Source organism: Malaclemys terrapin, chromosome 9 (assembly GCF_027887155.1).
Source record: "Malaclemys terrapin pileata isolate rMalTer1 chromosome 9, rMalTer1.hap1, whole genome shotgun sequence".
Classification (NCBI taxonomy): Eukaryota; Metazoa; Chordata; order Testudines; family Emydidae; genus Malaclemys; species Malaclemys terrapin.
Window position 1 is genome coordinate 69,723,652 of NC_071513.1, and position 22,826 is coordinate 69,746,477.

The 22,826-nt window shown below is 42.1% G+C and overlaps 1 protein-coding gene across 2 annotated transcripts in view; it reads right to left on the minus strand.

Moving 5' to 3' along the window:
* Window positions 1–388: 388 nt before the first annotated feature.
* The window catches only part of FAM124B (family with sequence similarity 124 member B), a 34,107-nt gene continuing 11,669 nt past the window's right edge, over window positions 389–22,826 (minus strand). The window contains exons 1-3 of one of the 2 annotated variants that reach the window (XM_054038784.1): window positions 12,915–12,973; window positions 11,732–12,474; window positions 389–3,824 (exon numbers count right to left, since the gene is read on the minus strand). In XM_054038784.1, the coding sequence (XP_053894759.1) occupies window positions 3,180–3,824; window positions 11,732–12,463 (1,377 nt within the window). In that variant the 5' untranslated portion in view covers window positions 12,464–12,474; window positions 12,915–12,973 and the 3' untranslated portion in view covers window positions 389–3,179. Of the gene's footprint in view, window positions 3,825–11,731; window positions 12,475–12,914; window positions 12,974–22,826 lie in introns of those variants that run through there. The other variant, XM_054038785.1, reaches the window with a different exon arrangement.

Here is a 22,826-nt window from a genome sequence, read left to right on the forward strand (position 1 = left end):
ATAGAAGTGCAAGCACAGCAATGCAAGTGACAGAAGAAGTTAGTTGCCCCAAGTGCAAGCCCATTCCTGACTCTAGACACATACTTGGGTGGCTACCCCTGCTGCCACTCATGTCATCACAGCTACACTTCTATAGTTAGGGCACTAGCCATTAAATCCCTTCTTAAAACCTCTTATTCCAGGAATCCATCCACTACCTGATTCTCCTCTCCAGTAATTCACCACCACTAATTCTTGCCTGAACTGTTGTCCCTTGTCTTGTGTTGGCTTGGCCTCTTCATATTAGCAGGTCTCCAGTGGTAGCAAATCACCTTGCTCTGGGTTTGTGAAGTGCCGGGTAAATTTATACCATTCTGTGTTGTTGTTAATAATCAGCTTATGTGCAGTAAAATGTCACGTTATGTTTTATTGAAAACAATTCAAACTACTACAGACTGTAGGATGAAATATCTTTTAAAAAAGTAAGTAAGTGTCTTGTGGTATAAGTATAAAATGGAAGATCAGTTATCTCTGGCAATGGACGTTCTAACTCGGATCTATAACTCTGAATGTCAAGCCACACAGTACGGTTTCCTTTGCACAGGACATAGGAAAATAAGAATATGTTTTCAGGACAGCCTGGCACGGTATGACAATATGTGGCACATGAAAATAATGTTAGGAACATGTGTCATTCTCCACATCAGGACGCAGTCTCCCAGCACACACACAGTGCTGCTGGAGAACAACAGCCTCAATAGCTCTTGCTCATTTGATTCCATCTTGGCAGTATTAGGGCCTGATCCTGAAAACCCACAGGTCCCATTCATTTGAATGGCCACTGAGGGTGCTCAGCACTGCTCAGAATCAGGCATTTAATCCTATAAAGAAAGAACTCCTACTCAAACAACGCAAAGGCATCTAATATGGGAGTTGACCCAGCTTATTTTGTGTCACTAAAATAGACAGATAGGATTCGGAGACCACAGGAGCAGAGCAGCTATGCTGAGTGAGAGGATGCTGTGCTATCACACAGTTATTTTTCAGAGAAGACCCACACTTCAAAGTCTAAGCAGGAGCCTTTTGCAGATTTATTCAAGAGAAAGTAGATGGAATGAAAGTGGGAGTTAGCCTGGCCCAAGCCAAAATGCCAACAAACCACAGCGCCCCCCTGGCTAATTAGGCTAGGCTGTTCACAAAGGGGAAATTAACCCTTTTGGACCTGCATGGGTAACCAAGGTCACACACTGAAGCACAGGGTGTGTTTACTCTCCTTATTTTAGCTGGCATAGACGCAAATGTTGTTAATGATCATAACAGGCAAGCTGCAGTGGGCGTCTCAATGCCCTTGTGCAGTAGCAGCAGGAGTGTTATATGCACGGCCCTGGTACTCAGCAGTAAGCAGGACCTTAATTCTGCTGCAGGATTCTTGGGTCCTCAGGCGCTCTGGTATAATGCATACTCTGTGCAAAGCTTAAAACAGGTTGCCTGAGTTCACAAGTCTCAGGTGGGCCAGTCACTGGCTAGGGATGGTGATGTGGCTAAATCTGAAATGAATGGGGCACAGCACTGGTCATCCCTCCCTAGTCCACACCTCAGAGCAGCCGAGATCATGACAAACGTAAACCTAGCCAAGGCCTAATCCTCTGTTATGAAACATTCCATCAGCCAGGACAGAACAGACACTTTCACGAGGGCACAGTGTAAAGTAGCATCTCCTTGACATGACTCCAAATTTACCCTCTTTTGGCAGTGAGGGTCCATGTGTTCCTCATATTCTGGATGAGAGTAAAATGGGCTGATCAGATTTTTGCCATGCTCTTCGTAATTTTTGACCCCCTCAGTCAACCCCCTCTAACTCTCCTCCTTTCTGGCCCAGGTAATCGTTCTCGAGTAGGAAAACTTTAAATAAATCCAATCTTGATAACAAACATTCGTTTCTTTTAAATGAATGGTTTCATTTGTCCTTTGGTGAGCACTGCTTACTGAATTTTTAGCTTTTACCATTCTGGTAGCTCTCTCAGCTCCAATGGTTCCTGTTTGTCTCCTGCCATTTAAAATTCAATTGGGATTTTCACCCTGTTGATAATTGCACAGAGGTCTAAGAAAGATCATGCATATTGTTTCTAACTTTATTCCATGGAGCACTAGAGGGCAGGGGGTGTATGCTTCGTGGGGAGAAAACAGAGTTCAAACGATTGATTTTAAAAGTAGCATTATGGGGGTGTATTAGGGTGTGATTTAGTCTCATTTAAATGCATACGAATGATCACATTCACACTTTTCAAGTCTGGATGATGGCAGAAGGAGAAATGAGAGGGCACCTAGAAGGAGAAAGACATTGCAAGCCTGCTCACACGTTGTGACCATGCCACCACCTAAGGTAAATGTACACTCATGGCAGCGTGTAGGGTACAGGCGCTGCACGCCCAGCTAGCACAGGTATAAATAGCAGAGTAGATGGTGAGGCATTGCTTTAGGTCATAGAATATCAGGGTTGGAAGGGACCTCAGGAGATCATCTAGTCCAACCCCCTGCTCAAAGCAGGACCAATCCCCAATTAAATCAGCCAATGGATTTTTGCCCCATATCCCTAAATGGCCCCCCTCAAGGATTGAACTCACAACCCTGGCTTTAGCAGGCCAATTCTCAAACCACTGAGCTATCCCTTCCCCCTATGAGTAGAGTGCCCTACACACCTGAACTCCATGTACCCTACACAACTCTCTACACACTCATGCAGTGTCCCCATATCCACATTGCTATTTTTAGCAGTGTAGCATTCTACTGCCTCCCCACTGCCAAATCCCTCTAATGCAACTACACAAGACAGAATGTGTCACAGGCTACTGATTAAAGTTTACAAACAGTAATAGGACTCACATGGCTTATTCACATTCATTGCACAATTATGCTGTTGGGTGTTCTGTATTTAAAAGAATCAAACTCACTGTGTAACTGCACATGATTTTTTTTTCTGGTTTTGCCCTCTGTCCCATTAGCATTTTTGTACATAAAGTGACTCTATTGCAATAAAACCCCACTGAAGACTTTTTTCATAACAGAACAGGTAGCCTAGGCATCTTGGTGTCTGTATAAACACAGAGTTAAAAGCATGCAGATTGCTTTCTCTCTGTTTCCAGAATAAAGCATTTATCTATCAGTTTTAAAGTCAGTTTGTCAGGCACATTTGTTTCAAGTCAAATAAAGAATTCCTCCTCCTCTTCATTTCCATTTCCATGGTTTGCTCTGGATATTCGCAAGTGAAAGTTTGAAGCTGTCTGTCTTGCTCCTTTATTTCTTTTGACAGCAGATAATGACAGATGGATTCTATCCTCAGAAGACAAGTTGATTCTGGAGCCAGCAGCAGCTAATGAATAGTTTGGTGCTTGTGGCTGAGGAAGACTGTCCTGCAAGTCCCTTGAAAACCTGCTAAGTGGAGATGGATTGCATTCAGAATTTACTACCGTGAATCCTGTGTCAACATTGGTCTCTGCTTCTTGCCTTTGAAAATGGATTTCTTGGCTGGAGATGTTCAGTTTAGTTCCTGCACTTACATTGAAAGAGGTGGTATCAGACCGTGAAGTAGCTGCTGGACTGCTGGCCTGGGATGAAGAGCAGGAGTTACTCTGTGGGGTGCTGCTAACGCTCCCAGAAATAATTCTGTCTTCTGATTTGATTTTACACTTCATCATTCTGATCTTCCGGCTTTTCTGTTCTGGATTAACCCACTTTGTGGGAAAGGGGGCTAGCGTGGAATTCTGTAGGATCTTTTCTTCACTTGCATTATTGTGCTGATTAGAAAGCCCGTCATTTTTTTCATTGTGTTTTGAGTTGCCTTGAACCTGTTAAAGAAAGATTGATGAGAACACAATTAAATCATTGCCTGAACAGCAATGAAGAGACTACTGTGTCCTCAACTGCGGCTACCATGCTGAAATCATCTACAACTCAATGATTACGGGTTCCATTATTATCTTCTACAACTCGGATGTGGAAACCCATGCTAAAGAATTTATGAATGAGCTGATCCATTCATTTCAATGTACCATTACATTTATACATTTTCCTTTTACTTTGAAACTAATCACAGATCACAAATTTCACTCTTTTGATAAAGAAAAACGAAACAAAAACAAAGATTCAGTGGTACCATTAGAGTCAAATTCTAATCTTATTTTAAGTCACACATGCACTGACTTTTATGGTCTCATACAAATGTTAAATTAGTTTGCTGATTTAGTTCTAAGAGACTCCAAAAATCCAGTCTGATCTGTATTAAAATAACTAGCACTTTTCTTATGAGTTTTAAGATTAAAATCTGTTGGAAAAAGTAATACTTCAGAACACAAAGTGTCCAGTAAGTTCTTGGAGTGTGTTGGGGACAACTTCTCGTTTCAGAAGGTGGAAGTAGTAACCATGGGGGCAGCCACTTTAGGCTTGGTTCTTACTAACAGGGACTAATTGGTTGTGAATCTGAAGACTGAAGGCAACTTGGATGAAAGTGATCATGAAATGATAGATTTCATGATTCTAAGGAAAGGAAGGAGTGAAAGCAGCAGAATAAGGACAATGGACTTCAAAAAAAACACCCAGACTTTAACAATCTTAGAATTGATAGGTAGGGTCCCAGGGGAAGAACAGAAGGGGAAAAAATTGTTCAGGAGAAGTGACAGTTTCTCAAAGAGACAGTATTAAAGGCACAACAGCAAACTATACTGACAAAGAAAAAATAGCAAGAATAGTAAGAGACTAATTTGGCTCCATTAGGAGCTCATTAATGACTTGAAAATCAAAAGGGAATCCTACAAAAGGTGAAAACATGGACAAATCGCTAAGGATGAGTTCAAAAGACTAGCACAAGCATGTAGGGACAAATCAGAAAGCTAAGGTACAACAACAGTTACACCCAGCAAGGGACATGCAAGGAAATAAGAAGAGGTTCTATAAATACATTAGGAATAAGAGAAAGAAGAAAGAAAGGCTAGGTCAACTACTTAGCAGGGAAGGAGAGCTACTAATGGATGATATAATGAAGGCAGAGGTGTTTGATGTCTATTTTGCTTCAGGCTCCTCTAAAAACATAATTTGCAACCACATGCTTAACACAATTAATATTAACAAGGGGAAAGGAATACAAGCCAGAATATGGGAAGAACAAGCTAAAGGATATTTAGATAAGTTAGATATATTCTAGACAGGCCCTGATTAAATTCATTCTATGCTACTTAAGGAATTAGCTGAAGCAGTCTTGGACTCAGTAGTGACTATCTTCAAGAGCTCATGGATGATGGGCGAGGTCCCAGAGGATTTTAGAAGGGCAAACATAGTACCTATCTTTAAAAGAGGGAACAAAGAGAACCTAGGGAATTACAAACCAGTCAGCCTACCTTCTATACATGGAAAGATGCTGGAACAATTTTTTAAACAATCAATTTGTAAGCACCAACAGAATAATAGCATGACAAGTAATAGCCAACATGGATTTTTCAAGAACTAATCATGCCAAGCCAACCTAATTTCCTTCTTTGTCAGGGTTACTGGACTATTGGAGCAAGGAAGAGCTGTAGATGTGATATAATAAGGCTTTTGACATAATCCCACATGATATTCTCATAAGCAAACTAAGGAAATGTGGTCTAGATTAAATTACTATAAGGTGTGTGCACAACTAGTTAAAAAAAACATACTCAGAGTAGTTATCAGTGGTTTGCAATAATCTGAGAATACAACAAATCCAGACTAACTTTTCTGTGAAGACCTTCATAAGCCCCCAAAATGATGCCTTAAATCTTGAAATCACTTCTGGTTAATGGCCAAAGCTCTCAAAACCTTGGGACCATCACCAAAAAATGGCAGAGGCAGTGGGAAAACAGCAAGGTCAAGAACCAAGATTTCATTATGGATCCTACAAACCAGCTACCTGGCTTTGCCAGGCCATGTAAGATAAGGATCACAGTAAAATGCCTCAGAAACTCACACAGGCATCACAATTTCCTACTACACAAATGGATAGCATGATATGCAAATGTAGAGAAGATGCCCAAACCATGGACTGTAAGACAGTCAATATCATAATCGCTATGTAAATCCATGGTGCACCCACAGTTCTGGTCTTCCCTTCCCACCCACCCCCGTCTCAAAAAAGTTATAGCGGAACTGGAAAAGGTTCAGAGAAGGGCGACAGAGATGATAAAGGGTATGGAATGGCTTCCATGAGAGGAGAGACTAAAAAGATTGGGGCTGCTCAGCTTAAAAAAAAAATTGACAAGTAAGGGGGGGAATGAGATAGAGGTCTAAAAATCAGGAATGATGTGGGAAAAGTTAATGAAGAAGTGTTATTTACCTTTTCCCACAATGTAAAAAGAATGAATAGGCAACAGATTTAATACAAAGAGGAGGAAGTAACTTTTTCACACACCACACAATTAACCTGTGGAACCCATTGCCAGGGGACGTTTTGATGGCCATAAATATAACTGGGTTCAAAAAAATAACTAGATAAGTTCATGGATGACAGGACCATCAATGGCTTCTAGCCAAGATGGTCAGGGATGCAACCCAACTCTTGGGGCAGTCCTAAACCACTGACTGCCAGAAGACAGGAGGAGAAAACAGGGGCAGATTTCGCCAACTGCCCTGTTCTGTACATTAACCCTGAAGCTCTGGTATTAGCCATTGTTGGAGACAGGATACTGGGCTAGATGGACCATTGGTCTGACCCAGTATGGCATTTCTTATGTTCTTAAGATGAAATTCATTAAAGACAGGTGCAAAGTACTACACTTAGGAAGGAAAAAAATCAAATGCACAACTACATAACAGAGAATGATTGGCTAGACAGTTGTAGTGCAAAACTACTGGGAGTTATAATGGATCACACATTGAATACAAACCAACAGTGTGATGCCGGTGCAGAAAAGGCCACTATCATTTTGGGGTGTATTATAATAGAAGAGTCATATGGGAGATACGGGAGGTAATTGTCCCATTCTGCATGGGACTAGTGAGGCCTCAGCTGGAGTACTGTGTCCAGTTCTGGGCACCACACTTCAGGAAAGATGTGGACAAACTGATGAGGAGAGCAACTAAAAAGAGATCAGGTTTTCTAAACCTTTTAAATGTGGAAAGGTTAAAAATACTGGGCAAGTTTAGTGTTGAGAAAAGAAGGCTGTGGGGGAGTTGATAACAGTCTTCAAATATGTCAAGGTGTTTTATAAAGAGGATGGTGATCAATTGTTCTCCAGGTCCACTGAAGGTAGGACAAGAAGTAGCTGACAATCTTTAGCAAGGGAGATTTAGATTAGATATTAGGGAAAACTTTCTAATGATAAAAATAGTTAAGTACTGAAATAGGTGACCAAGGAAGGTTTTGAATCCCTATAATTGTCTAATCTTGTCTTAAAAACCTCCAAGCACCTGTCAGGGATGGTCTAGGTATGCTTGGTCCTGCTTCAGCATGGGGGGATAGACCAGATGACCTCTTGAGGTCCCTTCCAGCCCTAAAATTCTATGATTATATCAACAAAATATGAGCATTAGGAATCACCTATAAACCCTTCGGGAAAGGGCAAAGAACGGAATAGTAAAGTAACTAAAGATAACTCAAGGAAGACAACTGAGAACACCGAAGATGGGTGAGCATGTGAAATATTAGGTCTCTTATCAATTACATTATCTATCCCATAATAAATAACCCAAATATAAGCATAATAATGGACTCCAATTTGCATCTTTTATTTGCTGGAAGAAAAAAACCCCGGGGGATCGGAAGGAGAATGGTAATTTGTTATGGGGGAGAGCCTGCCAACCCTGACTCTTGGAAGTAATTCTTAGTAAGGAGTAAAGTCCATAGAAGTAATAGAACTACTCACTCAAGTAAGCACAAGTCATGTGAGTTAGGGTTTGCAGGTTCAGGCCTTAAGTCACCAAATGTATTTTGATAACCAAGCATCTTTATCTGAATAGGGTTGCCCCCCTCTTACATTACATTATCCGTGTCTCAGTCTGATGCCAGAGTTGCCCCTCTGCCAAGTGGTAGCAGATGTTTGAGGCATTGCAAGTTGGCTTCCCAGTGGTGAAGAAATCAGTGACAGAGTCTGGGTGTATTCTAAGTGTAATTTGTTTTATTTACACACATATGCCAGTCCTGGAACAGAGACAATCACAAACAGCATGCAGGGCAATCCCTTCTTTCAGGCATCTCAACTCAACACTAATGCCCAGAGAGCAATTTTGCCTCAAGAACTGACTAACTGGAGACCAAGGCAATGAGCAAACTTTCCTGCTGCTCACACAGCTCCCTCTCCTTAGACTGCCTATACACAGAATCTAGTGTAACTAAGTCACTAACAACACATAGCAATGTCCTTCTAAGACTGAACATTTGCTCAAACACTTAGGGCCTGTCTACACAGCAACTTAATGTGTGGCAAGCCAGGGTGCGAATGTACTGTACATTAGACTGACATATACTAAGTTGCCATGTGGACCATGCTGCCATGTTCTAAACATTCTGTAGTGTGCTTCCTCATACTGCTGTTAGTGTAAAAACACACTACAGACCTTTTAGTGCGTGGTAGTAGGGTCCACTTAGTGCAAGGCAAGCTAGTGCAGCACTTTACATTCACACCTTGCTGCAACTGTGTCACCATGTAGACAAGTCATAACACAAAAGAACTTGGAAGGTTATGTGCAACAGCGCCACCTGTTGACACCTGCCATAACGGGAAAAATGCTCACCTATGATTCTCCGAAGAATAGACAGACTAACTAATAAGTGTGATAAGCCAAGGACATTTTATACTGGTAATTGATCAATCGTCATCCAAGATATATTCTGCAATGGGGAGGACAGATTGAAAAGATGGAAGGTGATCCCTTAACAGAGACAAACTATTAAATAATATTAAATTGGTTTCCAAAAAGTCATTCAACATGGAGATGCCCTAACTAATGCTAATTGGTCATTAGCAAGGGATCATATGGAACCTTTGTGACTTCGGTAGGATTTGTTCCTTTTCTTAATTGACAAACCAGGGATACTGTAGTTTCTTCAGCATGAAGGATGCAATCCTGGGAGGTGCTGAGAGCCATCAACTGCCATTACCTCTAGTGGGATATGAGAGTCCCTGGATCACAGGATCGGGCTCTTCATGCCAAACTATCAGCATATCAATGTGCTGCTTGAAGCAACAAAACAAAACAAATCCCAGGTTCAGACTGACTCCTAGTTCCCTTGACAGGAGGAGGATGTCACAGCTAAAAAACAAATCCTAATCCTCTCCTGCCAGGGAATTCAAATGCATCTGTCAAAGTGAAGCCCTTGCCTACATCAGGTGGTAGCCACCTTGTTTGCAGACAGACAGGATGAAAAGTACGAACACCTAAAAGCAAAAGCTGCATTGAGGATTAACAGTGAGCGATCAGTGAAGAAATTAGCCATGCAGATGGATTAGCAGGAATTGTACCAAATAATCTCTAGAAGGAATAGAAAAGGAAAAAATAAAAATGAAGGCAAAATCACTCTGCCAAAGAATCAGAGAAAAATTAAATACTACGCAGGATTGCTACAAATTATTGAAATAATCCAAACTATACTATACGCAGAAGTATGAGAAAATGAATGAAAATACTAGGACATAAACATGTTTAAATGGAAAATGCTGAGTAATTTAGATCCAAAGGAATAATTATTCAGCGATACACTTAGTTGAAATGCTTTCATTGAAATTTTGAATTTTCCAAAAAAATCTATTAAATCTATAAACTAGTTGAAAAATTTGCATAATTTTTTTTTATTTTCCAACCCCAAAATTGACATTTCTAAATTGTTCAGGTAGATTGATTCAAAAGCATGTTACAAATACTGGGCCTGCTCTCATAGCTCTTACTCCTGTCCACCATTTGAAGGTGAAGCCATTTTAAGGTTAACTCTTAGTAATGATTATTATATTACAGCAATGCCAAGAGCCTACAGATCAAGGCCCCGTTGTGTTAGGTGCTATACATCCATATAGGAAATGACAGTTCCAGCCTCAAATAGCTTATGGTCTAAAAGCTATTCAGCCTGATTCTTTCCCTCACACTGGTGCTAATCAGGAGTTAATTCATTGAAGTCAAGGGAGTTAAATTGGTTTAAAGTGAGTGGAGAATCAGAGCCACTGAATTCATTCTTTTCATTTCTAGCTCTGGGTGACTCATTTACTGCCCAATAACACCAAGTGCTGGGTGCTTCCTGCTAGGTGTATAATGCTTATCTCCAGCTTGTGACAAGGCCCTCAGACACATCAAGCTTTTAATCTTTCTGCCTCCATTTCCCCAACCGTACAATGGGGATGCTACCTGAGACAGATATGCACAATATCTGATATGCATGATAGCCTGCTATAGCCTTGAAGAAACCTTACTGAATTAAGGGTCCTTAGGGACCATTGTACTAAATGCAAAGTTTGTGTTATTGTGGGCTGGGATCGTATGTAACCTCTAGGGAGGAGATGTAATGTAAGGCCTGAATGATCACAGAACTATATTGAACAATGTGCCAAACAAGAATGGCCTTTTGGGACAATATGTTTGAAGTGGATTTCCTGGGAAATATTGAGGGGGAGGTGAATGCAAATTCCCAACTTCCAGACCAGTAAAGTGCACGTAAGTAGGCAGACAGGTCAAATCAGATGTAAAGCAACGCAGTATGGGCAGGGCTGGCTCCAGCTTTTTTGCCGCCCCAAGCGGCAGAAAAAAAAAAAAAAAAGAAAGATAAAGCCGCGATCGGCAGCACTTCGGCGGCAGCTCTACCGCGCAGCTTCATTCTTCGGCAGTAGTTCGGCAGCCGGTCCTTCCCTCCGAGAGGGACTAAGGGACCCGCTGCCGAATTGCCGCCGAAGAGCCGGACGTGCCGCCCCTTTCCATTGGCCACCCCAAGCACCTGCTTCTTGTGCTGGTGCCTGGAGCTGGCCCTGAGCATGGGACAGCAGGAGGGCTGCCAGAGGTGGAAAAGTTCATCCAAAATACAGACAGGTCCATTTGAACCATTTTCCAGAATAATTCATCCTGAAATGGACTAAATCCACTTTCAAAATGGATTATCTAATTTGCAAAAGGACACAAGATTATTCTAAAGAGAATTGTCCCATGTGAACACAAGTCAGTTTAAGCCAAAAAACAAAGTTAACATGAAAAATCCCACCCATGGAAACAAGCCTTTATTCACTATGATTTATTCACTCCAACCTAGGCAGTACAGTACAGTGTAGGCAGCTCAGTTTAACTATTAAACTTTCACAAAAATTGACAGATACCATACACCCAAACATACCCTTCCTTGGGTGGCACCCAACAGCACAGCTAGAAAGGAGCTTCTGAAAGCATTTCCACTCTAAACCCTTATCATAAAAAATAATTCAGGCACTTACAGTAATTTTATCTGAGGGTGAAACTCTGTCTACAGACCAGCCTGCAAAGTACCGTACTTGCATTTCAGGTTATAATTTATCAAGTCTAACTGCACAATGTCATATCAGCCCAGGGGGAGATATTACAAAAATATCTGGCAATCTTTTTATGTTACTTTGGGTGGTTTTATTAATGGAGAAATCACCCAGAGTATGGGATAGACAGCTATAAATATTTTATAAATTCGAAGGAAGAAATAAATAATAATAAATAACTATCTTCCAATCAGACCCTGTGTTCTTCCTAGCTGGCAAGTCACCTACTGAATTAAAGACAGCACACATAAAAAACCCAATACCTGAAGCAAGATTTTGTTTCCTTCGTAGTCCTGAGTTTGCCATCGGGTGCTACTGATAGGAATACATGGATTAGGCAGAAGAGGTACCAGCTGCCCAATTTCATGGACCTTGAATTGCAACACGGAAGATTCTTTCAGTTCAACAGAGACCCCCGGGGGCAGCTGCTTCAAGCAGAGCTGAACAGCAATGGTTTGTGTTGCATACAGCACAAAGACACAGAAGTTACTCTTCTGCATAGTTGCTTCTTTCTGTAGGATCATCTCGTAAAGTCTGACTGCATCATCATAGTTATCAAAGCTACAGTAGAGAGTCACGCGCAGAATTTCAGTGCCATAATGGACTTGCCGTACACCCCATACAGGCATATGCTCATCCAGACCATAAAATTCCTGGCCAGCAGGTGCATAAGGGTACTGTTTCCCATTAGCATGTTGCATGTGGTGATCCTGCCATGGAGGGTGCTGGAAAAAATCATGGACCTGAAAAATCCGTTCTTCCCCAAAGTCCTCATGCAGGAAAAGGAGAATGGACATCCCAGGAAATCCAGAGCTTTTCCGGTGATATTTCTCATAATACTTCACTGGAGTAACACGTTCGGATACAAGGAAGAGGCGAACATCCAGACAGATCCACCCCAGAAGCTGATCAAGAGTTTGCTGCAGGAGTAATGAATGCCCAGAGGTGGCAAGAAGATGCACAGTCATCACTAACGAGTCTGCTCTTCCATCCATTGTAAAATCACCTTGAGAATAAAAATAAAGACAGATGAGTGCTTCTGTATATACTGAATAATCCTAAACAATTATATTTTGGATTTCTCTTTTGCTTCCCATCTGAAGATCTCAGCATGCTTTACATGCCTCACACATCCCTGTGAAGTAAAGACTTGTAGCTGTATCTATATTTTACAGATAAAAGGTGAAGCACAGAGAGGTTAAGTGATTTGCCCAAGGTCATACAGAGGAACAGTGACAGAGCTGGGAATAAATCTCATTCCCTTACTCCCAGTCCTTTAACCACCAACTAATACAAATAGAAACCATCTGACATTCCCCCTCAAAAACAAAAAACCCAAGCCCTAACATTTTTGTCCTTCATCGTGAAATACAGTGGGGATTAAGAACACTGAAATACTAGCGCAGTTATTCTCAAATGCATAGATTACTTTAAAAATATACTTGCCAGTTGACCATGGAAATGCAAACTCGGAGATCTAGCAGAACCCTGGCAACGGACAACAAGAGACACAGTTACTGCCTCATTGCAAATGCAATGCGGCACTTGTGTTTTAAAGCCTCAGCATGCTTTGTTTTTTTAGTCAACGTGCCAATGTTTTTGCTTGATCTAAAAGCTTGTGATCTTTATGAGTAACACCCTTCCAGGGTGTGCAGATAAACTATTCTTTAAAACAAGAAAGGGAAACAGGCTAACAAAAGAAAAACAAATGTGAACTGCACAGATAACAATTAGTGCAGATGTGAATCAATCTAAGGAAAGATAAGAGTTTAGGGAGATGCCTTAAATCCTAATTTTCCCATTGTGTCATTTTACACAGCATACAGAGCAGACTGCCCTTCAGTTCTAATAGAAATATTACAGTGCCCTGTTTATTACATTTATTCCAAAGCAATCCCAGTACCAGGTTTCCCCCCCTCCTTTTTGGTGCATTACTATTGCTATGCTGTATTTGGATAGGCTGGTACATTTTTGTTATTCATGCATGAAGCAGATCATAACCATTGTTTTGCCTTTACAGTTTAATATAGTTTCTACCCAACTACAAAAAGAATGCTGAAAACTTTACTCCTTCCAGCTTTTCTCTAGGAGCCCTAAACAATACTGTTCCTGGGTTGTCCATCATGTTGCCAATTCAGAAGCAATTTACACAAAGCAAGTTAACCTCCATTCTTCAGAGTGAACTTTCTTTACTTCTGCATGTCTTTAGGTCAAGGGTTATAATTTCTGGTGATGCATCTGACTACATATGTTTAGGAACCACAGCTCTCTTTGCATTTCCTCTTTCCAAATAAGTAGGGTGCACAAAATGACAGCTATTGTTGTTCAACGACGGTGTTTCCAAACACAGGCATTAATAAAACTTTCTGGTTTTGAAGGGATTGTGTTATCCAAACTTTGATCCAGCAGTGCAGACAGCAGCCTTGTTCATTAAAGTTTGTATTTTACTCCAAATGTTATGGACTGAACCAAAACACCAGGTCTGAACAACCTCAAAGTTTGGAAGGTTCCGTATCTGAACGTTGTGGCCTTATGTGTCTCATTATATAAGACCACTTTTGTATTGACTTTAAAATATGTATTTTATAAATGGAGAGAGAGAGAGAAAGAGAGAGAGAGAATCAGTCTTATTTTAATTAATCTAAATTTTGACCATGGTGATAATCCCAATATAAAATACAGAATTGTAGATTAGATCTAGATAAAATCTGGGGAAGGTTTATACAAAAATCTGTTTGTTTTACAGCCCTGGCTACTTGACAGTAATTGCCGTGAAATGCTGGGAGGGGTGGGGGAGAACTACCCTGGCGACAATTACAGGAATTAGATGAAGAGAACAGAAACCAATTATAGCACTTCAAGCAATGTAAGTGTTTAAGGCTTCAGATAAAACACTGTAAATGAATTCTGAATAACATTTTTTTCTAAGGCACCTTTGTCAGCCCAAAGGGAAGGGAATATTTGATTAACTGTATGTGGAACCTCATTTGCCAGCGAATGGGGAAGCAAAGTCAGCTGGCTTCCTCTGTGTTTGAGATGAATGGGGTGTTTGCCTGAGTGAGGAGGACTGAGTAGCACTAAGAAGGAACTTCAGGGTTAGGCTTTCAGTAAGTAACATTAGTGCAAATGATACCCATGCTCTTAGGCAGGATGCAGCTGAGCCAAGCAGCTTGGAGGGGGTATCCTAGGCTATCGGGTCACTGCTGTGCTCATATGTAAAAGAAAACCATTATTGTAGTTGTTTTATGATCAACCTACTATATAGATGATGATGAAGGATGAAGATGATGATACAAGCCAGGAGACAAATAAAGAAACCGCACTGTAGCTGATCAGAGCATAAAATATATTCAGGGCCTTGTGTTTATTGACCCTTTTACCAACACAAACACCTGAATCATCAGCCACTACTTTGGATACCTCCCTGATTAGGCAGTCATTCCATTCTACTGTCCCGTTTGTGAGTTTTCACCCCATCCCATCCCCACTCTGTGTGTGTGTCCCCATCTCCCTCCATTCTCTCTCTCTCTCTCTTCACTCCCATTGTGTGTGTTTGTCTGTGTGTGCATCTTTCTCCCTCCTTAGTCCCCACTTGCTCTCCCCAGGATCACCAATGTGCTGCTACTTCTAAATATGCTGTTTTCCCCAGGGTGCTAGCAAGAGCACCAAAGGGAAAGTGGCATGATCATGTTCAGTTTCAATATACTGAGTACATGAGTAGCACTGAAAAAGGAGCACAGAAGCATTCCTCTTGCTTAAGGTTGAAAAAAACCTGTTCCCCTCCTATGTCCCAGAAAGCCCCTAAATTGGGTGGGGGGGGGGGGGGAGGGAAGAAAGTAAAGAAGAAGAGATCAGTGCAGTAATAATCCGATTACAAGTAATTGCTGTCTCCTTCCCTTTCTCCAGTACAGCATGTACACTCAGGAGCGAAGGAGCTGAAATACTAGTTTTTTGGCAAGCCTTTAGTTTTCATAGGTGTGAACAGAGAGCAGTGGTTTCATAGGTGTGAACAGAGAACTAGTTTCCTCGTGGTGAGTCACATCAAGCTCACTGCAATACCTCTGCAAACACAAACAGCTTTTCCACCTCTGTTCAGATCACTATGACATCCTGGCGTGGCTGAGAAAAAATCCCATCGATGTAAAAATATATTCAGGGAGGAGATATTTTTTGTGTTGCATTCAATAATGTAAGAGTATTTTAAAGTGAAATTTTACAAGCTAGCATTTGTGGAGGGAGAGAGGCAGGGGAATTATTAAAATTAAAAAAATATATAGGCATTAGGTCTTCATCAAACTTCCAGTGAAGTCAGTGAGAGTCTTTCCATTGACTTCACTGGGGTCAGCACCAGCATGAGAATAATGCCGCGAGGCTGTTGAGTATGATGTGCTTTTATCTCTTACCCAGACGTGAATTCTGAAGTACCTGGAATTTTAACCCATTCAAGTTTTACAAGGTTTTTCAACAGACAAGTTTAATTTCTTATGCAGAGAAAAGACTTCAAGCTGAACATATCAAGGAAGATTTCTGTAAGAGATTAGAAAAGTAGCAGTTCAATCCCATGAGAACAGTAAATCCACTCAAGGAATATCATGTGACTAGACCATTCACACGCCAGAGGAACTGTCTGGGAAACACCGTACAACATACAACCAGGCCATTAATGTACTTTAGAAATGTATATGCAAGCTATATCAATTGCAAGCACGTTTGTGTAATTCTTTACCTTTGGGTTTTATTTTCACAACAAATGCTTCATTTCTTTTATATAAAAGAAAATCAATCCTAACAACAATTCAGTAGCAACCCTACAACAAACTAGTGTACAAATGCAATCGGAGCAAAGAAATGAGAAATCCACTTTCCAACAGGGGGCAAAGGAAATCACAAAGAGAATCAGGAAACCTCAGTTCTATTCCCAGCTCTTCCACCAACTTCCTGTGTGACATAGAATCATAGAATATTAGGGTTGGAAGAGAACTCAGGAGGTCATCTAGTCCAATCCCCTGCTCAAATCAGGACCAACACCAACTAAATCATACCAGCCAGGGCTTTGTCAAGCTGGGCCTTAAAAACCTCTAAGGATGGAGGTTCCACCACCTCCCTAGGTAACCCATGCCAGTGCTTCACCACCCTCCTAGTGAAATAGTGTTTCCTACTATCCAACCTAGATCTCCCTCACTGCAACTTGAGACCATTGCTTCTTGTTCTGTCATCTACCATCACTGAGAACAGCCTAGCTCCATCCTCTTTGGAACCCCCTTCAGGTAGTTGAAGGCTGCTATCAAATCCCTCCTCACTCTTCTCTTCTGCAGACTAAATAACCCCAATTCCCTCAGCCTCTCCTTGTAAGTCATGTGCCCCAGCCCCCTAATCATTTTTGTTGCCCTCCGCTGGACTCTGTCCACATCCCTTCTGTAGTAGGGGGACCAAAACTGGATGCAATACTCCAGGTGAGGCCTCACCAGCGCTGAATAGAGGGGAATAATCACTTCCCTCAATCTGCTGGCAATGCTCCTACTAATATGCCATTGGCCTTCTTGGCAACAAGGGCACATTGCTGACTCATATCCAGCTTCTCGTCCACTGTAATCCCCAAGTCCTTTTCTTCAGAACTGCTGCTTAGCCAGTCGGTCCCAGCCTGTAGTGGTGCATGTTTTTCTTCCTTCCTAAGTGCAGAACTCTGCACTTGTCCTTGTTGAACCTCATCAGATTTCTTTTGGCCCAATCCTCCAATTTGTCTAGGTCACTCTGGACCCTATCCCTACCCTCTAGCATATCTAGCTTTTCCCCCAGCTTAATGTCATCTGTGAACTTGCTGAAAGTGCATTTAATCCCATCACATAGATCATTAATAAAGATGTTGAACAAAACCGGCCCCAGGACCTACCCTGGGGCACTCTGCTTGATACTGGCTGCTAACTAGACATCGAGCAATTAGACATCACTACCCATTGAGCCCGACAATCTAGCCAGCTTTCTATCCACCTTATAGTCCATTCATCCAATCCATACTTTTTTTTAACTTGCTGGCAAGAATACTGTGGGAGACCTTATCAAAAGCTTTGCTAAAGTCAAGATCTATCACATCCACTGCTTTCCCCATATCCACAGAGCCAGTGACCTTGGAAAAGTTATTTAAGCTCTTGGAACCTTAGTTTCTACATCTGTACAACAGGGGATAATATCACTTACCCCCAACTACAGGGTCATTGTGAGGTTTGCCACATTAATGCCTGTGATGTGCTTTGAGATCTTCAGATGAAAGGCAATTAACTGCAAAGTAATTAGCATTTCATTTTTACATGGAATGTATAGCACGAGCCCAACCCTGTATGGTGCTGAGAGCCCTCCACTCCCACTGAAGTCAATGAGGGGTTGAGGATGCTCATTGCCTAGGAGGATTAGGCCCTAAAAGCACAGTGCTTCTCTTAAATGGCCTACAAGTATTTGGTGCTTTTATATAGTCACACCAGAGGGGCTATACAATGTACTTAATACATCAGAGAGCAAATGAAGGAAAAAAACCATATGTGAATGAACAAGTTTGCAAAAACTCCAGCTCCACTTCTGATCTGGTGTTCATGGCACCTATCATATTCTCCCAGCATTCGGTGGAGAAGAAAATCAGCTACTGATATCTCAAAGGATGAGCAATACATGCCGGGTTATACCAATCCAAAATAAGGCGCTAATGTGGAAATCGGCAAGTGATTTTAGTCAGGTAAAAAAGTGGGTTCTTCGGGTATGAACACACTGTAGCTGGGACCCAGCCTCCCAGCCCAGCTAGGCAGACATGCGCTAGCTATACGCGAACTAGCACACTCAAAATAGCAGTGCCACAGCTGCACGGGCTTGCCACCTGAACATGGAGCCAGTGGGCTGGGCAGACTTGTACTCAGGCAGCTAGCCCCTGCCACATTGCTATTGTTAGCGAACTAGTTAGAGTACAGCTAGTGCGTGTCTTTCTGCCTGGGCTGGGAGGCTCATACCAGGGGCGGCTCTATGTATTTTGCCACCCCAAGCACAGCAGTCAGGCGGCTTTCGGTGGCATGCCTGCGGGAGGTCCGCCGGTCCTGCGCCTTCGGCATACTCGCCACCGAATAGCCGCTGAAACTGCGGGACCAGCGGACCTCCCTCAGGCACGCCGTCGAAGGCTCCCTGACTGCCACCCTCACGGCGACTGGCAGGCTGCCCCCTGCGGCTTGCCACCCCAGGCACGCGCTTGGTGTGCTGGTGCCTGGAACTGCCCCTGGCTCATACCCAGCTGTAGCATATATGTACTCTTAAAGACCCTCTTAGCTACAGGATAGTCAATGAATTCTCAGCTCTAACAGAACTATGGCTCTGAACTTAAACACAATACCTTTCAGAACCCCCATGGGTACAAAGCTACCACTGAAGTCAATAAAAGAGGTTAGCTTGAGTAAGAATTGCCTAAGCACTTCTGGACAGGGCCTTGTGTAATCAATACGCTACAACGATTACAAAACAGGTGATTTTACCAACACTTCTTGCATCCTTTTTACTGTAAAATTCATTCCAAAATGCCAGGTTTTCAGCACTTTCCAATAAAGAAAGAAGAAACATGAAGAGCATGCATCTCATTGTCGACCTGGAATTTTGATTTTTGACACATCCCCACCCTTCTGGATCCTGGTTAACTTGATTTTTGGACCCACCAATTGGAAAAGGTCCATGACCAAACACAAAGCATTTTCATAACAGCCACTGACCAATCCATTTATTCATTGTGGTCAGGCTCAGATCTAAACATGCCTGAACTTAAAGGAGTTTGGCTGTGGATCCAAACTTTGCAGCTCAGGCTTATGTCTACTTTCCAGGAAAGTAAAACCACAATGACTGGAAGAAAGAAAAAAACAACCACCCCTCGTTGCTAGAATATTAAATGCATTAACACAGGCTTCTCTTTTGTAGTTTCCAGTTTCTTATCCATAATTGGCCAACACAGAAAAGGAAACTAACAATGATCGAGGAGGTCCAGAAAATGCAGACCTATGCTAGGATGCAAAAGGGTCTGATTTCATAAGACAATGAGATCATACCAGACAACAAGAGAATGAAGTGGAACCTCAGCATCCCCCGATTACCTTACCTGAGGGAGCTAATGAGGAGGCTGCACCTTAGGCTGCTGGCTCCAAGTCACCTCTGCAAGCTTTCATCAGGAATAAAGATTCAAAAATTAGCCAAAGGCTGCCTTTGAAAACAAGCTTCCGACAAGCTCTCTCAGACAGTCCCAGCAGCTTGAGACTCTTTCCTTAAGAAACAGTATTCAAAGAGATCGACAGACAAGATAGAGTTTCATGGCTCACAAGATCTATAGCCAGACAACGTTCCCTTGCTGGCTAAGATGATAGGCAGCTTTTTGCTAACTCTAAAATACAGCTTGGGGAATGTTCACTCCCTTGGCAGTGTGGCACTCAGAATTATGGGCAGATATGGACATTTCCTGTTCAATTCTCCTATTTAAATACCCTGTTGCTATTTATCTGGAGGCAAGAAAGCCACAGTGACAGAGCTGATGTGGGTTTCCTCAGGAGGAGATTGACAGGGACTGATTTCAGACAATATGAGCTACGGTGACTAGTGCTCTCTAGCCCATTCACAATCTGTGATTGGAAACAACCTTTATTTTCCTTTTGTTTGCTCCAGCTCAGTAAATGAAGATCCAGGCAGTTTTGATACAATATAAAATGGGCCTAATGTATATATTTCAGAAGAAAATGAATCAGATTAACTATAATCAAAATACAGGAGTGAATCCGAGTCTAAAGGGAGTTTAAATTGGCGGAAGGTACTACTTCGGGTCAGGTTTTCTGAAATTAAAGGAGTCTAATGCTTTTATCCTTTCATTGAACAGGATAGCACAGAATCCCATGTGGTCAGGGCGGTGGCAGGAAAAGACTTTCTTTTTTGTTTGTTTTAGTCTATCCTAGCACAACCCCTAAGTATTTTGGTGTCAATGCAAGGCCAGGAGGAATCATTCTCAGACTAAAACCTGTTGGAAAGGATAATAGAATGTGGTCCTGAGAGTTATTTGTGCACTGGGAGAACATGGAGCTTACCATACATTTCATGCTGTTGGAATAAATTTAATACATATATTTACATTAATAACATTTAAAATTAAATTAAAGAGGCATCATTCACATCCTCTGCTTCTGGCTCCTTCAGATTTGAGCAGTGATCATCTGAGGGCTACATCCTGCTCTCCGTTAACATGTCACAGCTCCTGAGGTAACTGCAGCTCCGATCCCTTCATGATCTCCTTGAGGGCACCCCATTCAGGCCTCAGGCCTCTAGCCATCACCTTTCTTGGGGTCCGATCCTGCATTCCTCTTCCTCCAGATCAGGGATTTAAAGCTGCTATTTCCTTCTGCAACTCACTGCGATCACCTTAGCAAGTCTGACTTCAGTTTAGTATCGGCCATCATGTTCACTCCCATGGACGACGACAAGGTTAGCCAGTGACCAGCCAGCCTTCATAAAGCAAAAATATTTATTCAGAACATCAGCATTACTGAAAAAACACAACTTGAAAACAATGAACAGCTTACGTGCATCCTGTTTTACCAGGTGTCACCCACTTTCCACATGGAGTTCCTCGTGAGTTTCAAAGTCCTTCAAACCCCTTCAGCAGGATCTCAACCCTCTTGGCCATGCTGTCATTTCAGTTCTTGGATCAGGTGAGAATGACCCTTTATCAGGTTTATCACTTTATACAATTCTCAGTTCTTTGTTTGCTGGGCCTCTTGAACCTGGGCAAACCCACGATATGGGATTTCCCCTGGGGGTAGTACTTCTGGGGACACATTTCCATGTCTAAGGATTTGCATTAATTACCTTCACCCAGTGATTTTAATTCTTGATGGTTCATTCATGGACAGGTTTCAGTGGTAGCCGCGTTAGTCTGTATCGGCAAAAAAAAAAAAAGAGGACTCCTTGTGATTTCCTCCCAGAGACTGCATGGCTTGTCTTATTTCAAGAAAGAAAAAAAAAAACCCTTCACACCCGGCAGGTAACCATGCAAGAGGAGAGGAGAAACTGAGTCATAAAAAAGTTTCCTGGTTCTGCACAAAGTTGGGCATCTCTCTGGAAATCAATGGGAGCTGCACATACAGATTCTGGTCTCTCAGATTATAAAACCTGCATAATTGTCAGAACATTTCCTCTCCCATCCAATCACACTGGATAACACCAAAATGGACAAAGACCACCAGCAGCAAAGGCAATTTAAGAGGCAGAAAGGTGACTGGAATGAGACTATGCGTTGACGTAAAAACTCTATGAGCAAAGTTTCCATTGACTTCAGGGGGACCAATATTTCCACCTGTATGGCCTGGATAGGTTCTGTATGGACGATCAGTACAAGAAAAGGAGAACCCACTTTTCAGATTGAGGGAGATTGGTGGATTCAGATTTCACAATGCTCTTTTGGGGCCTGATCCAAAGCCCACTGTAGTCAGTGAGAGTCTTTCTGTTGACATCATTGTACCAGGCCCATCAAGAATGAACTCTAATTCTATATAAATAAAGGAGTGAGTCATTGAAGATAGGTATGAAAGATGTCGGCCTCAAACCTACACTCTGGAGGACTGGATTTATGAGCTTCAGCAACTTTGTTAAACCAGGCTGCTGTGCTCTCCCACCCCTGCCAGCTCCTATTTTTATTAAATGCATGAGAGACAGTAGCTTGATTTAATAGGGGTAAAGGAACAAAGAACACAGTGAATAAATCAGTCTCCCCCCATTTTCAGACAGCCCTGGCAGGTACGTGTGTGGTTTTACAGATGACAGCCATAAACTTGCCTCTCTCAGATTACACAGCTGAAGTCAACCACAACTATATCCAAGTAAAAATTTCGTGAAAGGATCAAGTGAAGAAGGAAATCTCTGCAGTCCTTCAAATGAACTACTTTCTTGATGTGCGCTTTCCAATCAATCCAGAGACAAGAATGATGGAGAGCCATCAAGGGAACTGCTGTAACCAAAGATGCACAGAGCACTCTGCAGAAAATCCTGCACTCTCAAGCGCCAGCAAGTTAGGATTTCCTGACTGAATGCTAAAAGTCGTGTGCCCAGCTTCTGGCCGCTCAAAATCCTAACTCTCAGCTCTGAGCGGTCACACTGTATGCCTTTTTAAAGCTGTGAAATATGGTTTGCCCATTTCAACCTCTTATGAGTAACATAAAACTGGGGTAACTATAGTATGTGCTAGCCTGATTATAGCTGTAAGTAGGCAAATGGTTAGAAGACTGATCAAGGCAGTTTTCTCTCCCTTTTCATATACCAGCTTCAAAGAATTCTGGTTTATATTACCTCAGAAAGATGAGTGTC